The sequence below is a fragment of the Colletotrichum higginsianum genome, chromosome 2 (assembly GCF_001672515.1).
Source record: "Colletotrichum higginsianum IMI 349063 chromosome 2, whole genome shotgun sequence".
Taxonomy (NCBI): domain Eukaryota; kingdom Fungi; phylum Ascomycota; class Sordariomycetes; order Glomerellales; family Glomerellaceae; genus Colletotrichum; species Colletotrichum higginsianum.
The window spans coordinates 1,127,373-1,152,681 of NC_030955.1; the positions used below are offsets into that span (position 1 = coordinate 1,127,373).

Below are 25,309 nucleotides of genomic sequence, written 5' to 3' on the forward strand. Positions count from 1 at the left end.
ATTTGAAGAGTCTGGCTGCGGCATATGAACTTGTTGAGCTGCAACTACAGAAATGCAGTGCATGTTAGATGGAACGGCACCAAAGTCTTTGATTAAACGAGAGTGATATAAGAATATCAGTGGTGTTGTGGCAGAAATAGCAAAATGATAGAGCGCTGCAAATATTTTCGTCAGTACATTTAGTGTTTTGATTGCTTTCCAAATAATCTTATTCCTAACAGTTTTTCCAACACTTATAGATCTAAATTCCCCAATGAAGCAGTCTCCAGGCTTCCTTGACCTTGTGAGGCATTCTCCAAGACCAAGAGCTGCAAAGCTCCAACTGGAATCATCTTCAACAACCCCAGGAATAACTTCTGCCATTTTCCAAAAATCCCTCCTTGACAACAATACATCAACTACAAGGAAAAAACAAGAGTACAACCCGAACAATTGCTTGTGTTCGGGAAGGAACGCGGCGGAGCTACAACCTGTCACCTTTGTCCGGTCGGTGTGTTAAAACATGACTCTTTAACAGCCCTTGTTATGCCGAGCGCACAATATCCTTCTTTCCTCCATCACAGGATTCTGTCTAGAATCCGACAAACAACAAAGAGGAATGTTCTAGCCAGCCGAACTCATGTTCACGATTGTTCTCGCCCCTGCAGAATTCGATGTTAAATATCAGAAACTACAACTTAACGGCACAACGCATCCGGCATCAATCTCACACACAGCTTTCATAGCACATTCGCCAAACAACAGCAATATACAACAAAAGATTCCATTCATCCTATCATTCCAAACATTTCTTACTAGATACAACTAACTTAAAGTATACCAAAGGGGTCACAGTGGTCTCCTGCTCAGAAGCAATAATTCCACACCTTATTCTCCTCAAATCTCTGTCGCCTTCAAGATGGCCCCCAACAAACTCCGGATCAACCGCAAGAAGACCAACGCAGCGGGCCTCAAGGGTTTCCCCCAACGGCCTCTCGCATCCCGCATCTCCCACCAAATCAACACAGCCCTAGCCTCCCTCTCCAAGACCGTTCCCAACCTCCCCGACCGCATCCCGCCCCCGAACCCGCTGACGCCGACTCCGACGATCCCCGACCAAACGCCGCTCTCGACTCAGAGCTACATGGCCTCGCGCGAGAAGTACGTCCTCTGGACTCGGCTGCGTAGTGGCGAGTACACCGCCGACTGGAAAGGCGGCAGCGTCCCCACCGAGTCCGACGTCCGCGACATGCTGCTTTGGTACGCCGCCTTCCGTCTCTACCCTTTTCCGGACGTCGAGTACGTGTCGCTCATGGGCCGCGGCCGCACGAACTACTTCTTCCTCATCGAGTTCATGCCCAACTCGAAGCGCGGGAGGCTGCCGCAGAAGGTTGTGCTCAAGTTCAGCCTGCCCGTGTGCCCGCACGACAAGCTCGAGAGCGAGGTCGCGACCATGGCGTGGGCGGCGACGGTGTCACCCAAGCTGATCCCCCGAGTGCTGCTGTTCGACTCGTACCCGCGGAACCCGCTGGGCCTCGAGTGGATGATGATGGAGCCCGTCTTCGGGTTCTCCTTCCAGGAATACACGCTCCAGGGGTCAACGGACACGGGGCTCGAGGGCTTCGGATTCCCCAAAGACACGCCGCCACAGAGCGATAGGGACCACCTGAGCATTGGCAGGGGGCTCCGTGACTTCATGGCAAAAGTCAAGATCACCGCTTCAGGCGTCCACAAGGACGACGCCCGGATCGGCAGCCTACTCATCGACTGGGAAACGAAAAGGTTCTACACCGGCCCCATCGTATCTCCTCACTTTTATAGCGCTGACAGACTGTGGCGTAAGTCCTTTCACGGACCGTACCCGTCAATCAGGAGCTACCTCGACGACTACATTTCCATCTGGAGGGAGGAAACTCGCGACAACAAGGTAATGCAGAGCCGTCTTGCTAGTCTTGATATCGTACTCGGAAGGATGGTACAGCGTCTCGAGGCGTTGCCCAAGGTCAAGTGGCGTCTGCCTCTCGAAGGAGGCCGGATGAACGGCTGGCCCGTGACGATATCTCACCCAGATCCGCGTCCTGACAACATCCTCGTTGGCGAGGACGGCGAGTTGGTCGCCATCATGGGGTGGGAGGACGCGACGCTCATGCCGATACCGTTGCGAACCGACCTCAGCAAGCTAGACCGGTTCTTCCAGCAATTTGGATGCGAACTCATCATTGATCCCATGCAGATCGATCTGGGCTGTGCGCTGCCACCCAGATCCGAGCTTGTGGATCGGGTTCGAGATCGCGAATGGCAAGGTAGAGACGCGTCCATCATCCTAGAGCCGGTAATGGAAAGTATGTCGGGCATAGAAATTGCGTTCAAGGCCCTGATGGAAGTATGCGAGAGATTGCCCTTGGAGGGAGCGGCGGAACGCGAATGGCTTGACAAGGCCGTTTTAGCTATGATGGACCGGCATGGGGAGAGCCTCAAGAAGAAGATAGTCTGACAACACCAAACAGATCCATGTCACTCTCGCGGGCACTATCCCATTTTTGCAATGTGCGGCTCAATTGTACAATAACACAGCAAGGGCACCGAGGACCAGACGGCCTAGGCCGTATCAGATCTCGGGTGACTGCATTTCGGAGAAGCCGGGCCGGGGCTACTCCCCATCCGTGCGAACAAAGCTTGGAAATTACCACGGGAACGCTACGGGGTGGCTGGGTCTCTTCAGTTGCTTGAAGGAAGCTCAACGGAGTGACTTGTCAGGGATGTGGAGAGGGTGAGGTGGATGGGGAATGGTAAGGGGTTTCAACTGCATGGGATTCAAGAGGGAGAGCGCTGTCAGGGAGAGCCAATTACTGGCCGCAAGGGCGACGAGACAACAAGCAGGCCGTCTAAGGAGTTCTCCGTAAGTCGAAAATGAAATTGCAGGCTCATTGAAATGAATTGAGGGATTGGTGATGCAGTGGCTTGCTGTAACACAAAGATGGCGTCACCGAGGGTTGAAAACTCCGTGAGTTGCATCGCACTATCATGACCGAGCCTTGACGTCATGGATCGAGTACCGGATGAGCTTCTTGAGGTTGGGGTTGTTTTGTTGGCGATCGGGATTCCAGACGCCAGGCCATGTGTAGCGTCCAATGCGCACCCAGTAGAAATGTTTCTCCAACGTAGAATGAGAGATCAAGAAGCAGATCGGGACAAGACCTCAATGGACAGCTTGACTGGGACAGCAGCATCCAGACTAGGGCGATTACGTGTCAATCGCGTAGCGGCATCCACCCTGTGACGAATTGGGGGCACTTGACAGCAGCGAAGTGACAGAAAAGGGGCTGATCGGTCGTCCCCCAAAGGCCTGCACGGCTGTGATGCCGCTGCCAATGCGCCAATGTGCCAATGATTGCCAATGCAGAATGCAAGACGACATGGGTCCTTGGGTTGGTTGGATGCGGCGCTTGCCAGGTCCTGGCCTTTCCTCGCACCGGTTTCCCCCCCCGAATGCTGCTATGGATGATGGTCTTGATTGGGTGACGAGGAACTAGACCGAACTAGACCGAGTTTGACTGACTGATCAAGGCGAAGGAGGGTATTCAGGGTATTGGTGAGGAAATCCGAAGTGCTTGTGACAAATCTGTTCGTGATTTTGGGGGTCAACCTTCAGGAAATAGACGATGTTTCTGCTTTTACTGCTGTTGCTGTGGAATACCCTGGATCCATGTGGTTGGAAAGACATCAACAGTGAGCGGCATGGGTGAAGGACAATAGCGCGTTAGGGGAGAAGTGATGAATGTGAGAGAGAAAGAAAGAGATGGCCGGCCAGCGGGAGGCAGAGACATTTCTGTCGCTTGCCCTCTGCAGTTTGTCAGAGTCTCTTTCCGGCGTTACTTTCATGTAGAACTGTTGTGAGGTATCCGTGCTCAGGTACAAATGGTAAGTTGGGGTGAAATTAATTTCAGCAAGGGCAAAACCGACCAAGAGATAGCGCGATTCTTGTCGCGTGCCTCAAGTCGACGCCAACGTTGACATGACGACATGGCTGGATCGTAGGAAAACAGGCCATTGAGGGTGCAAGTTTGAGGGAAGCAGCCGCCATACTGCTGAAACAACGGAGCCCCATGTGTCCTTTGCAGCTCTGCTGTCGTGTTTCTCGCCCGTCATCTCGATTTCCAGCGGAGGCACGCTGTCTGAGACAAGATAACGGACAGGGCCGGCCGACTTTCACACCAACTCGCACCGCATCCGTCCCGTCATATCCTGGCGCACATCATCGGATCGTCCAAACACGCCCTCATCCCACTCAGCAGGGCAACGTGGCCCGCCGTTTTCTGGGCCGATGATTCACAATGGCCTTTTCCAGCCAACATTTAGGATGGTCTGTCCCGGAAGAGTCGACGCAAGGCGGAGGCCTAGCTCCGAGACACCAGTCGTGCTACTACTTACGCTGTTCACCAACGACCTCAACCCATCATCAGTCGATCACGCCAGCGGTCATCACAATACGGGATAGCACGCCAGTTGCGCAGCGAAAGAAGGGCGTGCGTCGATTTGATGGAGCCCATCAGGCGTGGGGGGAACTGGCTGGCTCCTGGCGCGAACTTCTCTGCTGTCTAATCGGGTATCTGTCCATGGTGCGACTGAGACAGTGTCACGAGGGAGGCTGGAAAACGGTTGTCTGAGAAGCAACCGCCCAAGCGTATGCGCATCGGCCCATATTCCAACAGGGGGAATCGCCAGCATTGGTGACACGGAGTCTAGACCCGTGTGTCGCACACCAGACAGGTCGTCTTCCCGCCGAGTCCAGGCGCGGTGCGTAGGTTCGGTGGAAGGCGTGTCCTTGTCGTTCGTAGCGCGGTCGAGCAAGTCTAAAGATCAGGACGGGATGGGATCGGGCCCGCTAGGGAAGGGGTGGTGTGAATCTCGATTCAAGTCTTCAGCATCCGTTGGAAGAATAGCTAGGAAGAAGAAGAACAAGAAAATCCAAGGTGCACAATTACAGCCCGGGGAAAATTCCTCCCTCTTCCTCTTCTTCTCTCTATCGCGTTCGTCTCTCGTATCGGCTGCTTTAGGCGAAACGAGGAATGGCAATATCTTGAGCAGAGACTCAGAGAGCAGAGCAAACAGAGCAAGCATGGGTAGGCTGCTGAAGCAAGCAAGGAAGGAGTGGCAAGTTCAACTGTGTTGGCCCCGGCTCCTTCCTCGCTATGCTCACTTGGCCCGAGCTCCAGGAGGTACAGGGTACGTACTTCCCTACCTGCCTGCCAAACTGGTGCTGATGACGTAGTACGTCAGTTGCTGGCCCCTTTCCTTCACGTCACCGTCACCGAGTTCCACGGCAGCCACGACCTGGACCAGGGAAAAAAAAAAAGTAGAGACCGCAGGCAAGGGAAGGAAGGAACTACGGCAGAGGACCAAGCTCCGGCGTGCCTGCCTCTCCCAATTTCAAATTTTGAATGTACCGGGTTGCTTCCTGCCGCTAGACGAACGCCTGCTACGCGCGACTTTGCCTCTGCCTTTCCTGCCCTGCCTCCCCCTCCCTTTCCCCATCGCTGGGCCACTTTCATTCTGACGCATGTGTGTTTCTCTGACGCGCTTGGGCACACGGTACCTACTTACACCCGCGAGAAAGAAGGTATAAACACCACCTCGCAGTCCTTCACCTCCTGCTTGTGGCCCCTTCTTTCTGGTCTTTTTCTCTCCTCATCGATACGATACCTATTTCCTGCTTTTTGCTCTTCCAACAGGAACCTCATCTTGGCGATTCTCATTATACCCATTCCTCTGTGATACCCCCACCCAGATCGACGACCTTTCCCTTATTTGCCCTGTAACAGCAACAAATCAACAATAATCACCCCTCTTACTCTATCCCGACGACTGCTACTATTATCTCCGAGTAACATTCAAACGAACAGCCTCATTGCGACAGCTAAAATACCCCCATCATGTCAGCAAACGTCAACAAGCCGACGGACCTCAAGCAGAAGGAAGCCGACGTCAACCGCAAGCTTCAGCTTTACGGCATTGTCTCCGCTTTCCAGGCTGGCAAGGTTCCTTCGGTAAGTAAATGCCGGCATGGCGGCAGGGCCCACGCGGCCCTCCCCATCCACCACTACTGGCGTCTGGGCGATCCCTGGCCCGCAACTTTACATGATTGCATGATACTGACGTTGCGCTCCCATCACAGAATGATCAAATCGATGTCGCCCTTAACAGCTTCTTGGCCTCCAAGGTCCTATCCAACCCTCCCGAGAAACTTTCTCCCGAGGGCAGAGCTCTCGTTGCCGATGCTCGCGAGGTTGTCATTCAAGCAAAGAACCTTTTGTTGTCCAAGAACCAGGGCAACCTGCTTCAGGACTTTATCTGGCAGACGGAACAGTTCGACGCCAAGGCCGTTCAGGTTCCCGGCGCCCCGATCAACAAGGAGGTCGCGCAACAGCATGGCGACAAGGCAATGGAGGGTCTGCGGACCCTTGGCACTTTGATCATCACCAACGGCCAGTTCCGCAAGCTCCGTAAGTGATCGATTCTATGTACACGACTCAGACGCGATCTAACACACAAGTAGTCAAGGATGCCACTGTTCTTCTCCGAGACATGGCCGGTGATGCCGCTACCAATGCTGCTCAACGTGTGCGTCCTTCGGGTGAAGCTCTGCAAGACATCGACCGTCCTGCCCAGGATAACACTTGGCATGATGCCCCCGACTTCTCCAAGGAGAGCCTCAAGAAGCAGGCTCAGGGAGTCTACAAGGGATCTCCGGCCGCAGACGCTCGGGACATCGCCAACGCCGGCACCCAATCTGCCCATCCCAATGGGGCGCAGAACCCTCAGGACCTTGCTGCCACTGCTGCGCGTGACCAGCAGCAGGGAACTAACTCTGGCGTCAATGCACAGGGTGGCATCAACGCTGCTCGCAACGTCATTGAGAAGAAGTACAACGAGAACGTTGATGATGAGACGAAGGAGCAGGCCCGTCAGCGCAAGGAGGAGTACCTCCGCCGCAGCAAGGAGTACTTCAACAAGAAGATGCCTCAGGAGCGCAAGGAGCAGACCATTTGGCGCCTGAAGAAGATGGTACTTGAGTGCCAGCAACATCCCGACTACGCTCAGGCCATTGAGACCCTTCTCAACCTCGCAGAAGAGTATGCTGGCCACTCGCGCGCCATCGCTCAGGGCGGAACTGGTACTGTCAGAGATGCCCGCGCCGGCCTTGCTCAAGCAGAGTCCGATCTCAAGACCCTGATTGAGCGCTTCGCCAACGGTACTTCCACCGAGGACCTCTTTGAGTCCATTCAGCAGATCTACCGCGACGCCGACAATGACCGCGAGCTCAAGGACTGGTTCAAGGCTATGGACCGCTACGTCCGTCGCTGCCTCCTCGAGCAAGGATACATCCTGGATGAGGATTCCAACCAAGAGTGGAACCACCTCTATGATCATGGTCGCTACTTGCTCCGCAACAAATACCGCGTTCACACCGACCGTGTTTTTGACGAGATTAAGTTCTTGATCGATCAATTTGACCAGGACCCTCAAAACAAGCGCTTCGGCCTGGCTGTTCAGAAGTTGTTCACTGACCTTGGCAACGACGAGAATGGCAAGCCCACATTCAAGCCCCATCTTCTCAAGGATCTTTCGGAGGTCATTATTCCCTCCATCTTCGAGAACGTAGCCTACGTTCCTGTTCCGCGCATTGAGTACTCCGACTCTCAGTTCGACGCCGTCATCGAGAACCTTGTCCTCGAATCCGACAACTTCATGCCCAACGTCCTCGAGGTCAACAGCGAGAACTACTTCCTTTGGGGACGCAAGAAGGTTGCCAACAAGCACAAGCAGTCTTTCGAGGTTAAGGTTGCTGGTGTCCAGCTTGACCTGCGTGATGTCAGCTACCACGTCAAGCGCAAACAGGGATTCCCTTCCATCACAGACACTGGTGTTGCCGACATCCTCCTTGCCGGTGACGGATTTTCCTTCAAGCTCAAGCTCTCTTCTGCGGACAAGAAGGACAGCCAGAACTTCTTCAAGATTGACAAGGTTGATGTTGACATCAAGCACATGAGCATTAAGTTGAAGCAGTCGAAGCATAAACTTCTGTTCGGCCTCTTCAAGCCCGTCATGCTTAAGGTTCTTCGCCCTGCCCTCCAAAAGGCTGTTGAAAAGGCCATCAAGGACCAGGCTGCCCAGCTGGATACTCTCCTCTTCCAGGTCAAGCAGGAAGCCGACCGCGCCATTGACGAGGCCCGCTCTGACCCTGAGAGAACCCCCAACATTTACAACCGCTACGCCACTGCCATGCAAAAGCGTGCCCTGCAGACCAAGCAGAAGGCTCAGGAGGTTGCTGCCGACAAGAAGGTCAACTACGCCATCACAAAGGAGGATTCCATCTTCCCCGACATTAGCCTCCCCGGCGGCATCAGTTCCAAGGCCACCGAGTACAAGGAGCTTGCCCGTAAGGGTGAACGCTGGGAGAGCCCTGTCTTCTCGATCGGCAAGGCCAGCAAGTCAACTGACATTCCCGACGCGCCTCGTATCGAGCGCAAGAAGCATGGCTTGCCTACCCAGCAGGGACAGTATGCTCCTCACGCCAACACCAATGGCGCATTGAACGGCAATATGAAGAACGATCCTTCATCTCTGTATGACGCACACCCCAATGGTGGTCTCAACGGCAACGTCAACACCCTCTCGACCCCAGCCAACGTTAGTGGATACTAGAGGTCTGGTAGTGGTGTAATTTTCTTTTGTTAAGGGATGGAGATGGCATCATGAGTTGACGGCAAACGAAAACGCTTATACCCAGGTGGAGAGTTTGGGCCAATGGATGGATGACTTTCATAGTTTTAATAACACGGTCGTGGGTAATAATTCTGTAGCAGAATCAAATTGGGTTTTATCCAATATCACTCGTCTATCTCACGCAATTGAGTGTAGATGTATTATGGGTCGGTATTCACATATACGAGCGAAGTTTAACTTGCACCTGCTTGTCCGACAAGATTTGCTCAGATAGAGGTCCATCCCATGTCTGTCGGTACTAGTGCGCCATTGATAGTGTGAATACCATCAGCACACAAGCATAACACAGTCTTTGAGACCTGATCCAAAGGTGACCATCCAAAATTCCAGCCTTTTCGTGCCGGGTCGCCAAGAACTGTATTCATCGTAGACACAACTGACTCACGTGAGCGATGGGCTGAGCGACGATGGACGGGTTTGGCACTCACCCATGGCTAAACCCTCTGGATGATACCGGGCAGCGTGGCCCTCGTTCACCATGTTGGTCATCATTGGACCGGGTAAAATGGCCAGGCAGCGGATACCCCGAGGGCCGTAAAAGGCCGCCGTGCTCTTGGTCAGGCCAACGGTGCCGTGTTTGGAGACCGTGTAAGCCACGCCTGGGGGACTGTTAGCGGTAAAAAGGGAAAACATCTCACCCCTCCTCTCAATAACATCGAAACTCACCCGCTCTCCCGCCGTGGAGGCCGCCGGCACTAATGACGTTCAAGATGACGCCCCTCTGGCCGTTGACAGGCTCCTGCTTGAGGAACTGGCGAATAGCGACTTGGGAGGTGATGAAGGGCCCCGTGGTATTGATGAGGATCTGGCGGTTCCAGACGTCGAGGTCGCAGTCGGCGACGGGTTCCATCTTGTCCGAGATGCCGGCATTGTTGACGAGGACGTCGAGTCGTCTCTTCTGGCCCGCGTCGTCACCCGCCCCGCCGTCGACCCAGGACAATATGGCGGCGGCGACGGACTCCGGGGAGGAGACGTCGGCGTGGACCGGGTGCAGACGGGTGTGGTGGGCGTCGGGGACCTTGGAAGGGAGCTCGGCGAGGGCGTCGGCGGAGATGTCAAGGGCGAGAACAGTGGCGTTGGCGGCGAGGAAATGGGTCGTCAGGGAAAGGCCGAGGCCCGACGCGCCGCCGGTGATTAGAACTGTCTTTGAGGTGTAATCGATGGACATTGTTGGCGGTGGGGTTTTCTTTTACTTGTTCTTGTATTTCTTTTTCTTCTTTGCTCCTCTTCGGGGAGATTTAGAGGCCGGGGGGGTGAGAGTGAGAATGAGAGTGAGTGAGGGAGATATAAGTGGCGGTTGACGATAGGTGGGATCCCACGATGCTTTATCCTGGGAGCAGGCGTTACGGAAGTCAAGGATGGAAACGTTCGGTTTTCGCGTCTTTCTGATATCGGGATGAGTGTTGTAAACAAGGTTCGAGTGGTTCAAGTGATTCAAGTAGAGGCCCTAAAAGAGGCATTGGAAAAGAAACTTAGTTGACATATCGGGGATTTGACGACGAGCAATTCCCCGCATTCACGGTGAATGGCACCGATTCCTGTAACCCCAAAGACCGAACACGATTGCGAGTACGTGGGGGGGAATGTCTCCGGTCCCAGATGTTCCCTCTCCTGCGATGCAACCCAGCGAGCTGCGAGCGGGCTGCTACCCCGGATTGACAGGAACTAAGCCCCTGCAGAAAACCACATCTTGAGTGTCCAACTGACTAGGCGAGTAAGAAAGGGGGGCTGTCCATTGGCTTGGCGATTGTGGAAATGCAGAACCAAGCACAAACACCAGGGACGAACAACACGGACGTAGTGGTCCCAACGAACACATACGGCGAACGGAGTGCGAGCAAGGTTTGAATGAACGTGTATTGGTGGCTATGTGCAAAAAGGAAAACAATCAGGCTTCCATCAGTTCCTCGTCGAAGGCTGGTTCGGATCCGTCTGCTCGCTCTTCAGCCCCGCCAAGCCGCTCTGCCGCAGCGGGTCCCGGCCCGTCGTCTCCTCCAAGTGCCGCTCGCTCGACGGCTTGGACCCGTAGCCAACAAACGCCGAGCTTTCTCCCTTGCCGCGGGTACTGTTCTCGATTACACCGGCGGCGCGGTCGGGAGAGCCGGTGAGGAAGGCGAAAAAGGCGCCAACCGTCACAGCGACGCCCACGATGGAATAGAGCGTTCCTCTTTGAGTAGATAATCGTTAGGAGGTCGATTGGGACACTATAAAGGGGAGTGTAATCTTTGGACATACTTGTTTCTCACTTGGTCAGATTTTGTTGGGGCTTTCTCGTTTGAGCCGGCAGGCGGTGGTTGGTCGCCGCCATGGTAGGCCGGCGTGTCGCGGGCGGGTTCTTTTACGGCGTATGTTCGGCGGGCGGTGCGGTGCGCGGGACGGAGTGCGGAGGGACGGAGTGCCGGTTGCAAACGAAGGGCTCTGATGGATGACATTGTGGCTAGAGTGAGGGATTCAAAAGTGTTCCTTAATGCAGCGGTGTGATGAAGATGCAGACGGTACACGTTCTACTGCGATAGTATTAATTGATCTTGGGGGCTATTTGTGAACGCTGAGAAGCAATGCGAGACCGCCGAGTGATGGTAGGCTGATGAGCGTGCTCGGGTACATATGACAAGTCGATGATGTAGTTGACACACATATCTGGGTCCGCCACCAGCATCAGGACCCCTTTTGGTTTCCACGCACGGAACTTCTGTGGGATTTACAACAACGACTCTTCCTCCGATGACGATTTTGGTCTCCTTTGATAATTCATCGGCCCGCGTGTTCATTCCCAGCGTAGAGACATGAATGAGAAATCCACTGACACGGTTGTCTCCCCCTCACCGCCGAGAAACCCATCACTCACTCACTCACTCCGGACGGTCACTCACCGGTTCCGCAACGCCGCGTGGATCCCTCCGTACGTCCAGTTCAGCCTCATCCGGTCCAGCTGCGCCTGCGCCGACATGTCGGTGACGTGCCGCGAGTTCTGCTGCACCTGCGCCGCCCGCGGCCGCCGCACCGAGTCCCACGTCCGCAGCGCGCGGTCGACGTTGTCGACGTTTTCGCTGTCGACGCCGTCGTGGAGGAGCAGCCGCAAGCCCTCGGCGTCCTCGATCGCCTGCGTCGCGCCCTGGCCCTGGAACGGCGTCATCGGGTGCGCCGCGTCGCCGACCACCAGGGCGCGCCCGCGCGTGTACGTCGGCAGCGGAGCCGTATCCTTGACCTTGTAGAGGTGGACGTCTTCGACGTGTCTGTTGTCCATGGTCATTGTTACCACAACATACTCAGGTTTTCTTTTTTTCTCTTTTTTTTCTTTTTCTTTTCTCGGTCTGCGTCTCTCGGCTTCATGATAGAGGGGGGCAACTCACTTCATTATGTCCAGGATCCACGGTGCAAAGTCGAAAAAGTGGTCGAGCATCTCCTCCGGGTTCGCCTCCGCGTTCCAGGATGTCATGCTCTCGATCGACAGCATCGAGTCCGGCACCCGCGCGACGACGTTGAGCGTGGCGAGGTCCCGGCAGGAGTAGAAGATGATGTTGCGGTTCGTATCGTCGTCCGCCGTCATCACGTTGAAGAAGCCGCCGTTTGACGGGTCTATCGCCGCCGGGTACCCCTTGAGAATCTCACGAGCTCTGGTGAGCGGGAACGTGAACCGGTAGAGCGAGACGCCAGTCGAGAGAAAGTGAGAGGGCTCGCCCACAATGGCCTGCCGGACGAGGGAGTGGATGCCGTCAGCTCCTGCGAATCGTTAGAGTCTTGTCTTGTCTGCCTGTTCGGGTGATTTCGAGTGAAGTGAAAGCCCTGGGCCCGTCGTACCGACGATGACGTCCGCGAAAACCTCGTCCCCGTTGTCCAACCTCACCATCCCCTCCTCAACGTCGATCCCCGTTACCTCGACGCCGTTCACTACCGTCGCCGGCGGCCCGGAAATCCCCAGCTTCGCCGCGTCCCCCGTCGCGAGCCTCAGCAACTCGTTCCGCAGGTCCGTCCGGTGCATCAGAAGCCACTCGCCACCGAACGGCTCCGTCACGCCCGTCATCTCCCGCACCAGATTGCCCTCCTTGTCATACGTCCTGGACCCTGCGCACACCGTGGCTTTCACGTGCTCCGGGCGGAAGTGGAACGCCTTCTTGAGCATCCTGCTGCCGTTGGGGCCGATGCCGAGGCCCGCGCCGCGCTCAGGCGCCGAGGCGGGATCGCGCTCGTACACGAGCACCTCGTGCCGCTGGCGGAGTACGGCGGCGGCGGCGAGGCCTGCAATGCCGCCGCCGACGACGATGATGCGGAGCTTGTTGCTTTCGTTGCTGGCCATATTTTTCTTCTCTTTTTTCCCCGTCTCCCGAATTGTGAGTGACTGTGGGTGGGTTGACGACAACGAAACCTTTTTGAGAGTGGAAAGATGCCATTAATGAAGTCTCCTGGGAGGCACTGGGGGACGATGGCTCCCAAACTTTGCCCGACGGCGTCCCACCCATGGTTCGAACCTTTGCCCCTGAGACGTCGAACAAAATTCTATTCATAGCCTCGACGTGCGCTGATGCTGCTGGAAGGCTAAAGTTTAAAAAGGCGCATGGATTCCAAATGCCAACCCGACAGCGGACCATGTGCGGATTGGATGAGCTGGCGGGCTTGTGCTCATTCATGCGTGATGCTTCGGTTGTCTGGGCATTATTACACGATACGGAGTACGGCAACCATCTTGCCCAAAACCGTAATGTGAATGTCGGCCACGTCCCCGACGGTCAGGGTGGTTGTCGAGGTCGTTGCCTATGACCATCGTCTTCCGATGGTCTTGGGATGTAACACCATGTCGTGGGAGGGCCAACTCCCCCGATTCCTGCTCGAAGATGCTTCGTGTCTCGAACTTTGGTCGTTCTCCGATTCGTCTAGGAGTCGCTGACAAATGGCGCCAAAGTTGGCCATGGCTAAGTGAGAACGTCAAAAGTCATGACGCGCGGCGCCTCAATACTTCCACTTACCAGTGACCAGAACTCTAGTGGCTGCCTTTGTATTTGCTACTCCAAGAACGAGCCCGGAAGAAGCCGTAGAATCATAACGCCAGGCCAGGTTCTGGGTGAGTGAGCTGAACCAATGCAGATAAACGTGCAGCCCCTGGATCATGTCGGCCGGTCACCCCCACTTCGGCGTCCAACGCCGTCCTTCCTCGGGCTCGCGCTCGCCTTTTAGTCGGAGATCGGTGCGCGCGTCGCCATTCGTCAGACTCACTTCGGCATTGTGACTATCGGAGCAACCTGCGCCGCGGATTGGTAATGTTCCCAGATCTTACATACCTTACCACAACAAGCGTCAGCACCTCGATTTCTCGGGCTTTCCACGCGCTCGTCATTAAAAATAATCTGCCGAAGTCCGAAACCTGGTCGGAATATCTTTCTATAAATTCGATCTGCGCCGATGCCTCACAAAGCCAGCAGCAGTTCTGGTCCGGCATCATCACTCAGCGTCATCAACAACAGGACACAACACCACATTCAAGCCATACACACTGCCTCATCCAATCATGTCTCGTACTATATTGGTCTGCGGCGCAACGGGGAAACAAGGCGGAGCCGTCATCAACCGCCTCATCGAACAGAATGCCGACTTCCAGATCCTTGCAGTCACGCGGGACGCAAACTCCAGGTCTGCGCAGCAGCTCTTGAAGAAGTCGCCCAACATCCGACTAGTTCAGGGCAACCTGGCCGATCCGAGTGCGCTCCTGAAGACCGCCGCGGAAGTAGCCGGGTCCCCAATCTGGGGCGTCTTCAGCGTTCAGGTAAGCCCCCCAACTCCGACTAACACCAAGGACAATGTGGCTAATGATTGGCGCATCAGGTCGCCATGGGCTTCGGGCAGGGCGCAGGCGGCGAGCTGGCTCAAGGCAAAGCTCTCATCGACGCATCTCTCAAGGCCGACGTCAGATTCTTTGTCTACACCTCTGTCGATAGACACGGCGCGGACAACCCCACCAAGGTCCCCCATTTCATCCACAAGCACCAGATCGAACAGCATCTCTTCAGCAAGACCAAGGGCACCGATATGGAATGGGTCGTGCTCAGGCCGGTCGCCTTCATGGAGAACCTCACGGACGACTTCATGGGGAAGGTCTTCACCACGTCGTGGAAGATGGCCGTCAAAGAGAAGCCGCTGCAGCTCGTCGCGGTCAGCGACGTTGGCTACTTTGGCGCCGAGGCGTTTCTGCACCCCGAGAAGTACCGGGGCCGTGGGATCTCGCTCGCCGGGGACGAGTTGACCATCGAGCAGTTCGCCGCGGTGTTTCATAAGCATACCGGCAAGGAGTTGCCTGGCACTTACAGGATCCTCTGCTGGCTAATCATGTCGATGGTCAAGGACTTTGGGTGGATGTTCAAGTGGTTCTACGATGTGGGGTATGCCGCCGACATCCAAGAGCTGAGGAGGGAGTATCCCGGGTTGAAGGATTTCGAAACCTGGCTGCGGACGGAAAGTAATTTTGCAAAGTGAGGGTGGTCTAGCACATGATTAGAGGCGAAGCTGTCCTCGGATGAGGTCATACCTGCCGGCTGGCTAAAACTACGAAGGTTGCTGTACGATATAGAAGCATGTACAATGCGTATTAGACGGAAAGTAATAAGATTGGACCTAAGCCTACAAACATCTTCATCTAAAGAGCTCATTAAGAGAGATCCATACGATCATTGATTTCTTTCTTGCTTTTCAAGTTTTGTCTGTCGGGAATCAATGCTCACCATCGCCATCACCGACATTTGCTTTCCTCTCTCCCCCTAAAATGTGAGTGCTAATAACCCTTGACCAAGAGTTTCAACTCATTAGGTTCGGGAATGAGCATTCAGACAGTATTACAGCATTACAAGTGATGTTACCAATAAAGTAAAATGGACTGGAATAAGATGGTCTAAAGGAAGAACCCTTGAAGCTCTTTGTGCATCTATTAACGTCTAAAACAAAAACCATGACCCCCGTCACTTGGACCAGAAGGTTCAACAAATTGCACATACCGTTAAGTATCTTGGCCAGAAGTTTCCCCAAGCAGCGTTTGATGTGGTGGCTCATGACATTTCCATTGGTCAACTCCATAGGAGCCGACACTTTCACCCCGAAGACGCCCAGCTTGGATGTGATGAAAAAAATGATCATGTTGTGTCATTGGACCAGGGTTCTCGAAAGAAGGAAGGCAAGCTCGGATACCCAGGCTGTACGCCGCAAGAATCAGCCAATCCAACGAGACTCGGCCTGGATTTGCAGCGCTCTTTATCAAATGAGTCTTAAACGATTTCGTCGTATCTCTGCACTGATGGCCAATGTGTGTTGTGTTTCTATTGCAAAGCATCATCGTGTGAGCTTAGTCATCGTCTCCAAATGATGTACACGGCTCTTGTCACCCGCGCGGCGAGGGGGGGGAGGCTTGAGAGCATGATCAACCCCGCGCGAGCCGGCGACAGCCAAGAGCATCTCCTCACTTACATCACACGCGAAAGGTATCTAGTTTTATGCTAGGTCATCCTGTTTTCCGCTGAACATCATGTCTGAACGCCAATCCTGCCGCGCCATGGAGAGGGCTCTCGCCATCCCGGAGCTCCTGGAGGCCGTCTTGGTCCAAGTCGACATGAGGACGCTACTGGTCTCGGCGTCCCGTGTGAGCAGGGCGTGGAAGGCGTTACTGGACGAGTCTCCGGCTCTTCAACAAGCCCTCTTCTTCAAGCCTGTGTCTGATGTGTGTACTGCAGCAATCCACGGGCTCGAAGATACCCATTTCCCGGACGTCCCAAATGGACCCGCCTTGCCAACTCACAGAGACGCCCGGCTCATCAACCCTCTTCTCGCAGAGAAATTTGACAAGTGCTTCTTCGACTTCGGTCCCACGTACTCGTGTCACCGGCGTGCAAACTCCTTCTACGAACTCCCCTGGTCAACGTACCCAAAACCGGTCCAGACAGTCCAGGAGAACTGGGGCGGCTGGACCCAAGTCAGACCGCCTGAGCTCGATGAGGCGTCGACACGGATTCTTGCGGAATCCCGAAGACGATTTACCCGTCACGGCGCAAGCTGGCGGCGGATGCTCGTCTCACAGCCGCCGCCTTCGTCACTGGGATACATGTGCTTCGACATCCGAAGCCTCGCGGCGGAAGACCAACGTGTTTCCAGCTCCTTGATCCAGCCAGGTGTTTTGACGCCGAACACGGGTCTCCGGATGGGAGAGCTGTATGACGTCGTCCAGCACGGCGCCGGGCACCACGGGCGTCACTCGTTCTGGTTCAGGGTCCTCTGGGGCCGGCCGACCGGGCAGTTTGCGTTCACGCACGTACGGGACACGTTTGAGCGGCTGATGGCGCGGACGAGCGTTGTCGTGGAGTTTATGCACGCTGACGACTATTCTCTCCCGAACCACCCAAAGGATCCGGCGGACGTCGGTGTGTTTGATGCGGCCTTCCGGTGTGAGGAAAGTCGCGAGGTAAGGATTGAGACCGAGGAAACGGGGGCGGAGGACGCCGAGTTCCCTGACTTCCACCCGGCGTATGTGATATGGCACTGGGCTTTGACGGATAGCGAGAGGGCGGCTTAAATGATCCTTTCGATTCAGAGGCGACGCCAGCAGAAATCCCCTAGCTCTTCTTTGGACAACTATTCAGTACTCCACATGCTATTATAGCCTGTCAACTGTTTATCTTTTTGGGGGTGTTGTCACCTCAAACTGTTTTGTTTATTTAGTTTTTTGGCGCAGGGGCGAGTACGCGACTTCAAGAGGAACGCACCTCAATGTTTTGAGCATGTACGAAATAGTTTAGCGACACACTGGAATGCCGTTGGACCAAAAGACAGTTGTCCATCGTGACGTTTGACTTCTAAACAGCATGGTGTACATAGCATCAAGCATGGCCCAAGCTTGAAGAACTTTAAAGTAAGGGAGCAATACAGCTAGAAAAAGAAAGAAAAAGAGAAGAAGGGATAAAAAAACAACCAAAGAAAAAAACCGGAGACAATGGCTGCAAGACCGCTGTCAGAATGTCGTATCGGTCATGTTACGAACGGAGGCTGACCTCCCGTCAACGGGCGTGAAAGCCGTTAGCAGCGCCCAGGCGGGTTGCAATCCGAGGCCCTCCCTTCATTTTTCCTTTTTCGCTCAATGTCACTCTGAGACAAGCTTAGATATGAGACTTTGACGATGCGATGCGACTAACGGGCTGCTTCCCCCCGCCCGACCCCCCCCTCATAAACGGATGATGACAGCGGGCAACAAACAAACAAACACTGGATGACAGCCCGCGCCAGGGCCCAAAGCTGAATACACCCTTGAGAAACGAGCCGCGGTCTTCCCCGGGATGTTCGCTCGCTAGGCAGCCAATCATATCCGGCTGCTGCTACAGGTCGAGGTCGGCTGACGCGGCATCCGCAATAGATCCCTGTGGACGGGGGTCGCCAATCTAAGTACAAGTAGGTCGCCGGCACGGGGGAAGAGGAAGCAGTGCTGTACGATGTACTGTACTTGCCCTCTCCCCCCAATGCAAATGCGAGGCTTCGAGGCTGCATTAAGGCGACTGACTGGGCCGTGACCCGTCCCTACCTTATCTACCTGTACTCCAGGCTCCACGTACCCACGGAATACTGCATGCATGCATTTCACAACTGCTTTCGCCTTACATAATAATCCAATGTTTGGGGCGCGCTCCTTCCACCTTAACTCGGGGAATTTCACTTTTGGGGGTCCTGGGTCGGTTCAGTCCAACTGGACCTATGCGTATCCGTAAGTCACTCCACTTTATCCAGTCATGTCTACCGTCCGGCCCCATTTCCACGCCCTCTTCCGAAAAATCGCCTCGTGTCCGTCTCGCCCCCAATCCTCATTTCTCCCTCCGTCCCGAATTCCCCTCCTCCACTCTGACCGACAACAACCTATCTACGCACTCCCGTTATGCCCCGAGACCTCTGATCCGCAGTGACAGGCCCTGCCGGCGACACCACCACTCCTCGCATTCGCTTTCTGAACAAAATATCGTCATTAGCAATCAGTCACTCTCGACGCCCAGCCTTGGACTAAACAGCGACAGCATACGTCAAAAGTATCTGACCTACCAGTATCACCACCACCCCGACCAAGTCACGCGCACAACGCCCACTTTCTTCCTTCAGCAGCCCGATCGACCCGTCGACCGGTTCACCCGCCGCCGCCGCCATGCCAATCCTCGGCGGGAAGAACAAGTTCAATACCAAGCCCGCCGCCATCCGCGTCGAGAAAGTTCAGGTCGCCGCTCCGAAGCCGCGCCCCAAGCTCGTCCATGCGAGGTCCTCCACCTCATCCGCAAAGGCCTCGCCGCGCGCCTCGCCCAAGCCCAACGGCAAGTCGCTTCTCTCCCGCAAACAGAGCGCCTCGCCCTACCCTTCGTCCTCGGACGAGAAGCGCAGCGAGCGCAAGCGCAAGGTCGGCAGCGCTGGGCCGTCCCAGCCCAAGTTCGACAATGACTCGGACGACGACGACAACTACGACGCCTTCATCAACCTCGAGCCCCGCAAGCGACAGCGCACCAAGGACGGCCAGTTCGTCGACACCCAGCGCGTGCTGACCCGCGCGAGCGCCTTCCGGGACAATGCGCGTCCCCTCAGCCGGCTGATCCACGCCGTCGACATCAGCAATCTCAAAAAGTGCCCCAAGGCGAAACGCCTGCTCGGCGCCACAGCCGACGACGATGTGAGGGTGAGGCTGCAATACCCGAGCAACTACGGGGCGGAAGAGTACGTCGTCACCTTTGCGCGATTAAGAAGCTTGGGCGGCGTTGCTAATACATGTGTGGCACAGCTATGAACTTATATCCGAGAAGGGTATCATCAACGCGGTGGAAGACATCAAAACGGTGGTCAGATTCGTCGCCCATGTCTACCTCACAGAAGAACAGGCCACCGAGTTCACGGAGCCAACCAACGGCCTGATAAGGCGGCTCGAGAGGGCATCGAATATCAACGATTTCCACGGCTTCGTCGCCGCGTTGCAAGACGCGAACAAGAAGATCCGCGCTCTCGCCGCCGACGGCACGATACGCAAGAACCTGGACAATATACACGGCATACCGCGAGACCTGGTCGAGTTCATTCTCACCCAGGTGTACGACCGCACCGTGTCGCCCGAAGTGGAGAAGCTCAAGCAGTACAAGAACGGCACCGACAATGTCTACGGCGAGTTAACATACAAGTTCATCTCCGAGATCCTCCAAGAGAGGACGCGCATGACGTCGGACCAAGTCTTTGTCGACCTCGGGTCCGGCGTGGGGAACGTCGTCTTCCAGGCCGCGCTCGAGATCGGTTGCGAGAGCTGGGGCTGCGAAATGATGGAGAACCCATGCGACTTCGCCGAGGCGCAGGAGAAGGAGTTCGGCGCCCGCTGTAAGATGTGGGGCCTGCTGCCCGGCCGGGTCAACCTCGAGCGAGGCGACTTCACCAAGAGCACCCGCATACACGATGCCATGAAGCGTGCCGACGTCATCCTCGTCAACAACCAAGCCTTCACGCCCCAGCTCAACGCCGAGCTCGTCAACATGTTCCTCGACCTCAAGCAGGGCTGCAAGATCGTCTCTCTCAAGTCATTCGTCAACGACCAAGGCACGCGAAACGCCAACGATATTGCAAGCAACATCCTGGAAGTCGAACACCTGACGTACCCGGACGGTGGGTACGTCAGCTGGACCAATGCCGGCGGTAACTTCTGCATCTCGACGAAGAAGTAAAACACTAGGTGCCCCATCAGCATCTTTCAAGTCATTACGCCGTATGATGTCCCACGGGGCTTGGGTGGAGGGTTGCAGCACGAGGCATGCAGCTGGTGCTGTGTCGCTGCGGTGTTGTGCGGCGTTGTACATTGTGAAGGGAAGTAAACCAGGAAAAGGGGGGCACATTGGCATCCAAAGGTAGGCGAGAGGAAAACAAGCGTTGGGTTCATTACCTGTAGACATCTGATACTCCCTATAGAGCGTGTCGGCCGGGCAGACAGCAGAAGTGCATCATTCTGGAGCGCAGGGAAGGCGCACAGGGAAATAGACGGCATCATCAACGTTCGTTGGCGAGGTTCATGGCTTCGGCCTCCTGTGCCATCCTCTTCATCCAGCGGTCGACGAGCTCCTTGTTCTCCTTCTTGACCTTGTCCCGCTCCTGCTCGGCCATGGACATTTGGAGGTTCATCGTGATCATCTCGTCCTGGACATTCTGCGGCGCAAGTCAGTATTAAACCGCAACAGACGCACCATCTTTGGGGTATGTCCGCGTGCGTGTATGTGCATGAATGTGTTACCTCTACCAGCTTGCGCTTCTCGCGTAGCTCGTGCTCGCGGTCCCGCAGCTTCGTCGTTAGCGCCGTGCTCTCGGCAGCCAGGCTCCTCATCTTCCTTGCGTCCTCCTTGGTTTTGCTGCGCAGCGCCTGGAGCTCATCTTCGGCCGCCTTCGCGCGGTCCTTGAGGGTACCGTTGGACCGCAGCGCCTCGGCGAGCTGGAGTTGAAGCTGCGCGACATTGGGGTCGGAGCTGGGATCGATCGGAACGGCAGCGGCGGTCGTGTTCGGCTTCTCGGAGAGTTTCCTGTCGTCGGGTGTGATTTTGGACCTCAGGACTTCCTTCTCGGCTTCGAGCGCCGCGACGCGGTCGGAGAGCTGGGAGCCTGTCGAGGGATGGCGGGTTAGGGAAGAAGCGGCAAAAGGAGAGATAGAGAAGAGAGGAGCGCCTTACAGAGTTGGACGATTTCGAGATTGACGGGGTTGTTCTTCTCCTGCTCCCTGATGGAAGCTAGATACTCGGAGCGCCAGTCGGACATAATGTCGATCGTGGAGGGGGGAGAGGCGAGGGAATCCGGGCGATGACGGATGTCGAGTTACATATATCGGCGCAAGCTTTCTGTCTTGTTACGCTTAAATATCCCGCAGAGTCTTTCCCAATGAATCTAGAAGAAATCGAGCGCTGCCCTTATGTCGGGACGGTGATGGGTGGGATGGCGCATGCGTTGCATTCCAAACACAAGCAGCCGACTCTGTTCAAGCGACGGTTGTAGGCGCATCATCTGCCCCAGAATCCTAGAGGGAGGAGGGAGCGGCGCCGCCTTGGCTTATCGGCGTGTTTGCTGGGGGTGCGATGACGCACGCTCCGTCGGCCGGGGTTTAGCCGCGCCCCGGTAGACCGGGTCTCTGAGGCTGGTCTGATTCGTGGCGCAAGCTCACCCCCGGCGACCTCACTCAAGCTCTCGGTAGCAGTAGCGACAGCTTAGGGGAGGGAAATGGAGCTCAAGCCTCAACCTCATGTCTTTCATCTCACACCTCGCTCTCAACCACAACCACTAGACCGACGCAACGCCGGCGACACTGCCAAATATTTTTTCCAATTTTCTTGAGGATAGATCCAAGTACGACCACCAAGGCAGACAAACACGTACACACAGCAAGGGATCCCGGCAATGAGAAGATGACATGATGGAAGCGTCTCATCCCGCGGCAGGATGGGAGAACGTCGGCGACAAGTGGTACCGCAAGGTCCAGCTCTACACCGAAGTGTTCGACCAAGACCTTGACCTCGACAACCACATCGTCGCCGGCGCCCCCTACGGCGGAGCCATCGCTCTCCTCCGAGACGACACCAAGATCCAGGCTTACCGCGCCAACCCAGGCGGCGGCGGCGGCGGCGCCTCCTCGTCCAAACCCGGCATCGATATCTACTCGTACGCCGGCAAGCTCCTCCGCCGCATCCCCTGGGAGCAGGGCTCCGGCTCCATCAAGGGCCTCGGCTGGGCCAGCGTCGCCGGCGGCGAGGAGAAGCTCCTCGTCGCCACGACGGACGGCACCGTCCGCGTCTACGATTTGCAGGGCGAGTTCACGCAGTTCTCCCTTGGCAACGGCGCCGACGAGTCCGGCGTCATCAGCTGCCGCTTCTACGAATCCGGAATGGTCGCGCTCCTCGGTAACGACACTTTCGTCTCGGTCACGTCGTACACCGAGCCGCGCCCGCGGCTGCTCGCGACGCCGCCGACCGACCAGGGCGAGATCCACGCCTGGGCCGTCGTGGCGCCGGATCATACGCTCTCGCGTTCCGTCGAGGTACTGCTGAGCATCGGGGAGACGGTATACGTCATCGACGCGGCCGAGTGCGAGGACCGGTTCCTGGACCTCGGGCCCTTCAGCCACATCAGCGTGTCCCCCGACGGCCGGCTGATCGCGCTGTACACGAAGACGGGCAAGGCGCATGTGATTTCAAGCGATTTCCAGGAGAGGCGTGTCGAGCACGACTCGCAGTCCAAGATCCCACCCAAGTATGTCGAGTGGTGCGGCACCGATGCGCTGATTGCGTGGGAGGATGAGGTACACATCATCGGGCCGGATGCTGCGACCGCAGAGTTCTTTTACGACGGACGAGTGCACGTTGTATCAGGTATGTTTGGCGGGCATAGTGTCTTTAAGTTCACAAGCAGAAACGCTCACGGCTAACACCTCGCAGAACACGACGGCGCAAGACTCATCACAAATGACGTTTGCGACTTCCTAGAGCGCGTCCCGCACGCCACGGAGGAGGTCTTCGGTACCCGGGCCGAGTCCTCGGCAGCATCGATCCTGCTCGACGCCGTCGGCCAGCTGGAGCTTCAGTCGCCCAAGGCCGACGACTACATCCAGCTGATCCGCGCCAACCTTACTGAGGCCGTCGACACGTGCGTCACGGCGGCGGGCCGCGAATTCAGCATCCACTGGCAGAAGCAGCTCCTCAAGGCTGCGTCCTTTGGCAAGTCGGTGCTCGACATCTACAACAGCGACGAGTTCGTCGATATGTGTGAGACCCTGCGCGTGCTCAACGCCGTTCGCTTCTTCGAGGTCGGCCTGCCCCTCTCGTTCGAGCAGTACCAGCGTCTCACCCCCGAGGGCCTCATCAAGAGGCTCATCAACCGTCACGAGTACCTGCTCGCGCTTAAGATCGCGGGGTACTTACGTCTGCCCACCGACCGCATCTACGTCCACTGGGCCTCGGCCAAGGTCCGCTCGGGTGCTGAGGACGACGACACTATCTGCCGGCTGGTTGTCGAGCGCCTCTCCGGGAAGCCAGGCATCTCCTTTGAGGAGATCGCACGCGCAGCCTACGACGAAGGCCGGGGCCGCCTCGCCACTGAACTGCTAAACCACGAGCCCCGCGGCGGGCGCCAGGTGCCGCTGCTCCTCAGCATGGAGGAGGACGAGCTCGCCCTCGACAAGGCCGTCGAGAGCGGCGACACGGACCTGATGTACACAGTACTTCTCCAGCTCAAGAAGAAACTGCCGTTGGCCGCCTTCTTTCGCGTCATCAACGCGCGCCCCGCGGCAACGGCCCTCGTTGAGTCCTCGGCCGCGCGCGAGGCTGACAACGCGCTCCTTAAAGATCTCTATTACCAGGACGACCGCCGGGTGGACGGTGCCGGCGTCTTCATACACGAGTCGCTCCACCAGCCCGACGCGCGCACCGCGTCCGACAAGCTCGCACTCGCCGCGAAGCTACTCTCCGACTCGAGGGAGGCTGCGTTCGAGGTCCACGCCCTCAAGGAGGCGCAGACTCTCCTCAAGATGCAGGAGGCCTTCGACCGCGACCTCACCGACACCTTCACGGGGCTCAGCGTCAACGAGACCATGTTCAAGCTCATCCGCCTCGGGTACCACAAGCGCGCCAGCAAGATTCAGAGCGAGTTCAAGGTGCCCGATAAGGTTGCTTGGTGGATCAGGTCAGATATTCTCCCCTCTCGCGCCCCCTTTTGTTGTCATTGTACTCTTGAGGGTTTCCCATTTGGGTTATACAGGTTCCTTGCCAAGTCGGGTATCCGCAGCGGGCTAACCACATTCCACATATTTAGACTTCGTGCGCTCGTTGCGAAGCGGGACTGGAACGAGATCGAGGAGCTTGCGAAGACGAGAAAAAGCCCGATTGGGTGGGAGGTAAGCTTTCCCTTTTCTTCCGTTTTCCGTTTTCTTCTTCCTCCCCCCCCCCCCCCTCCCCTTTTTTTTTTTTCTTTTTTCCCCCCTTAAATATGACACATCGCGGGCGTCGCCGTTCCTGGCTCCATGGCATATTTGGAACATACCGAATCGACGAAGCTAATCAATCCCCGAACGCCACAGCCGTTCTTCAACCTCACGCTGCAGGCGGGCAACCCGCGGCTGGCGGCCGTCTTTGTGCCCAAGTGCACGGGTTTAGAGCCTGGGACGACCATCACCATGTACGAAAAGTGCGGGCTGCGGGTCAAGGCGGCCGAGGAGGCGGTGAAGCTCAAAGACGCCGAGGCGTGGGGCAGGCTGCTCGAAGCGGCGGGACGGGGCACGCAGGAGGGGCGGGACATTGAGAGGATCGGGAGCGCCGTCTTTAAGAAGTGAAGTCGGCCAACGCCAAGGCGAAAGGAAGCAGCACGTCGAGTTTCCCACGAAGGGATGAAGAGCGAGATGGGACGAGGGCGAGAGACAGCGAAATGGGGTTAAAGGGGAGCTGTGGTGCTAATCTTGCTCTACACACGTAATCTGACCAACTTCAGGCGATGACGGGTACACGGAGCAGTGGTGAGATTTGAGAGGCATGGCGTTCGGCGGCGGTGG

At 56.3% G+C, this 25,309-nt stretch overlaps 10 protein-coding genes across 10 annotated transcripts; 6 read left to right on the forward strand and 4 right to left on the reverse strand.

Annotated features, from left to right (window-relative positions):
• Positions 1–898: 898 nt before the first annotated feature.
• Positions 899–2,473, forward strand: CH63R_02099 (uncharacterized protein; the record flags this gene model as incomplete). The annotated part of the gene is made up of 1 exon (XM_018297074.1): positions 899–2,473. One exon carries the CDS (start codon positions 899–901, stop codon positions 2,471–2,473), a length of 1,575 nt encoding a protein of 524 aa, XP_018161890.1.
• Positions 2,474–5,912: 3,439 nt separating this feature from the next.
• CH63R_02100 (uncharacterized protein) lies at positions 5,913–8,685 on the forward strand (the record flags this gene model as incomplete). The annotated part of the gene is made up of 3 exons (XM_018297075.1): positions 5,913–6,026; positions 6,155–6,482; positions 6,536–8,685. The coding sequence occupies 3 exons, from the start codon at positions 5,913–5,915 to the stop codon at positions 8,683–8,685; spliced, it is 2,592 nt and encodes an 863-aa protein (XP_018161891.1).
• A 287-nt stretch (positions 8,686–8,972) lies between these two features.
• Positions 8,973–9,934, reverse strand: CH63R_02101 (Bacilysin biosynthesis oxidoreductase bacC; the record flags this gene model as incomplete). Its single annotated transcript, XM_018297076.1, has 3 exons — positions 8,973–9,121; positions 9,195–9,365; positions 9,433–9,934. The coding sequence occupies 3 exons, from the start codon at positions 9,932–9,934 to the stop codon at positions 8,973–8,975; spliced, it is 822 nt and encodes a 273-aa protein (XP_018161892.1).
• A 731-nt stretch (positions 9,935–10,665) lies between these two features.
• On the reverse strand, positions 10,666–11,198 carry CH63R_02102 (FAD binding domain protein; the record flags this gene model as incomplete). Its single annotated transcript, XM_018297077.1, has 2 exons — positions 10,666–10,933; positions 11,002–11,198. The coding sequence occupies 2 exons, from the start codon at positions 11,196–11,198 to the stop codon at positions 10,666–10,668; spliced, it is 465 nt and encodes a 154-aa protein (XP_018161893.1).
• A 437-nt stretch (positions 11,199–11,635) lies between these two features.
• On the reverse strand, positions 11,636–13,063 carry CH63R_02103 (FAD binding domain protein; the record flags this gene model as incomplete). Its single annotated transcript, XM_018297078.1, has 3 exons — positions 11,636–12,002; positions 12,120–12,489; positions 12,568–13,063. The coding sequence occupies 3 exons, from the start codon at positions 13,061–13,063 to the stop codon at positions 11,636–11,638; spliced, it is 1,233 nt and encodes a 410-aa protein (XP_018161894.1).
• A 1,206-nt stretch (positions 13,064–14,269) lies between these two features.
• CH63R_02104 (NmrA-like family protein) lies at positions 14,270–15,231 on the forward strand (the record flags this gene model as incomplete). Its single annotated transcript, XM_018297079.1, has 2 exons — positions 14,270–14,524; positions 14,584–15,231. The coding sequence occupies 2 exons, from the start codon at positions 14,270–14,272 to the stop codon at positions 15,229–15,231; spliced, it is 903 nt and encodes a 300-aa protein (XP_018161895.1).
• A 1,039-nt stretch (positions 15,232–16,270) lies between these two features.
• On the forward strand, positions 16,271–17,311 carry CH63R_02105 (F-box domain-containing protein; the record flags this gene model as incomplete). The annotated part of the gene is made up of 1 exon (XM_018297080.1): positions 16,271–17,311. The coding sequence occupies one exon, from the start codon at positions 16,271–16,273 to the stop codon at positions 17,309–17,311; it is 1,041 nt and encodes a 346-aa protein (XP_018161896.1).
• Positions 17,312–18,919: 1,608 nt separating this feature from the next.
• On the forward strand, positions 18,920–20,462 carry CH63R_02106 (Histone-lysine N-methyltransferase, H3 lysine-79 specific; the record flags this gene model as incomplete). The annotated part of the gene is made up of 2 exons (XM_018297081.1): positions 18,920–19,476; positions 19,541–20,462. 2 exons carry the CDS (start codon positions 18,920–18,922, stop codon positions 20,460–20,462), a joined length of 1,479 nt encoding a protein of 492 aa, XP_018161897.1.
• Positions 20,463–20,781: 319 nt separating this feature from the next.
• Positions 20,782–21,537, reverse strand: CH63R_02107 (Autophagy protein 16; the record flags this gene model as incomplete). The annotated part of the gene is made up of 3 exons (XM_018297082.1): positions 20,782–20,937; positions 21,023–21,384; positions 21,453–21,537. 3 exons carry the CDS (start codon positions 21,535–21,537, stop codon positions 20,782–20,784), a joined length of 603 nt encoding a protein of 200 aa, XP_018161898.1.
• A 646-nt stretch (positions 21,538–22,183) lies between these two features.
• CH63R_02108 (Vacuolar protein sorting vps16) lies at positions 22,184–25,093 on the forward strand (the record flags this gene model as incomplete). Its single annotated transcript, XM_018297083.1, has 4 exons — positions 22,184–23,138; positions 23,205–24,447; positions 24,577–24,658; positions 24,842–25,093. The coding sequence occupies 4 exons, from the start codon at positions 22,184–22,186 to the stop codon at positions 25,091–25,093; spliced, it is 2,532 nt and encodes an 843-aa protein (XP_018161899.1).
• Positions 25,094–25,309: the final 216 nt, after the last annotated feature.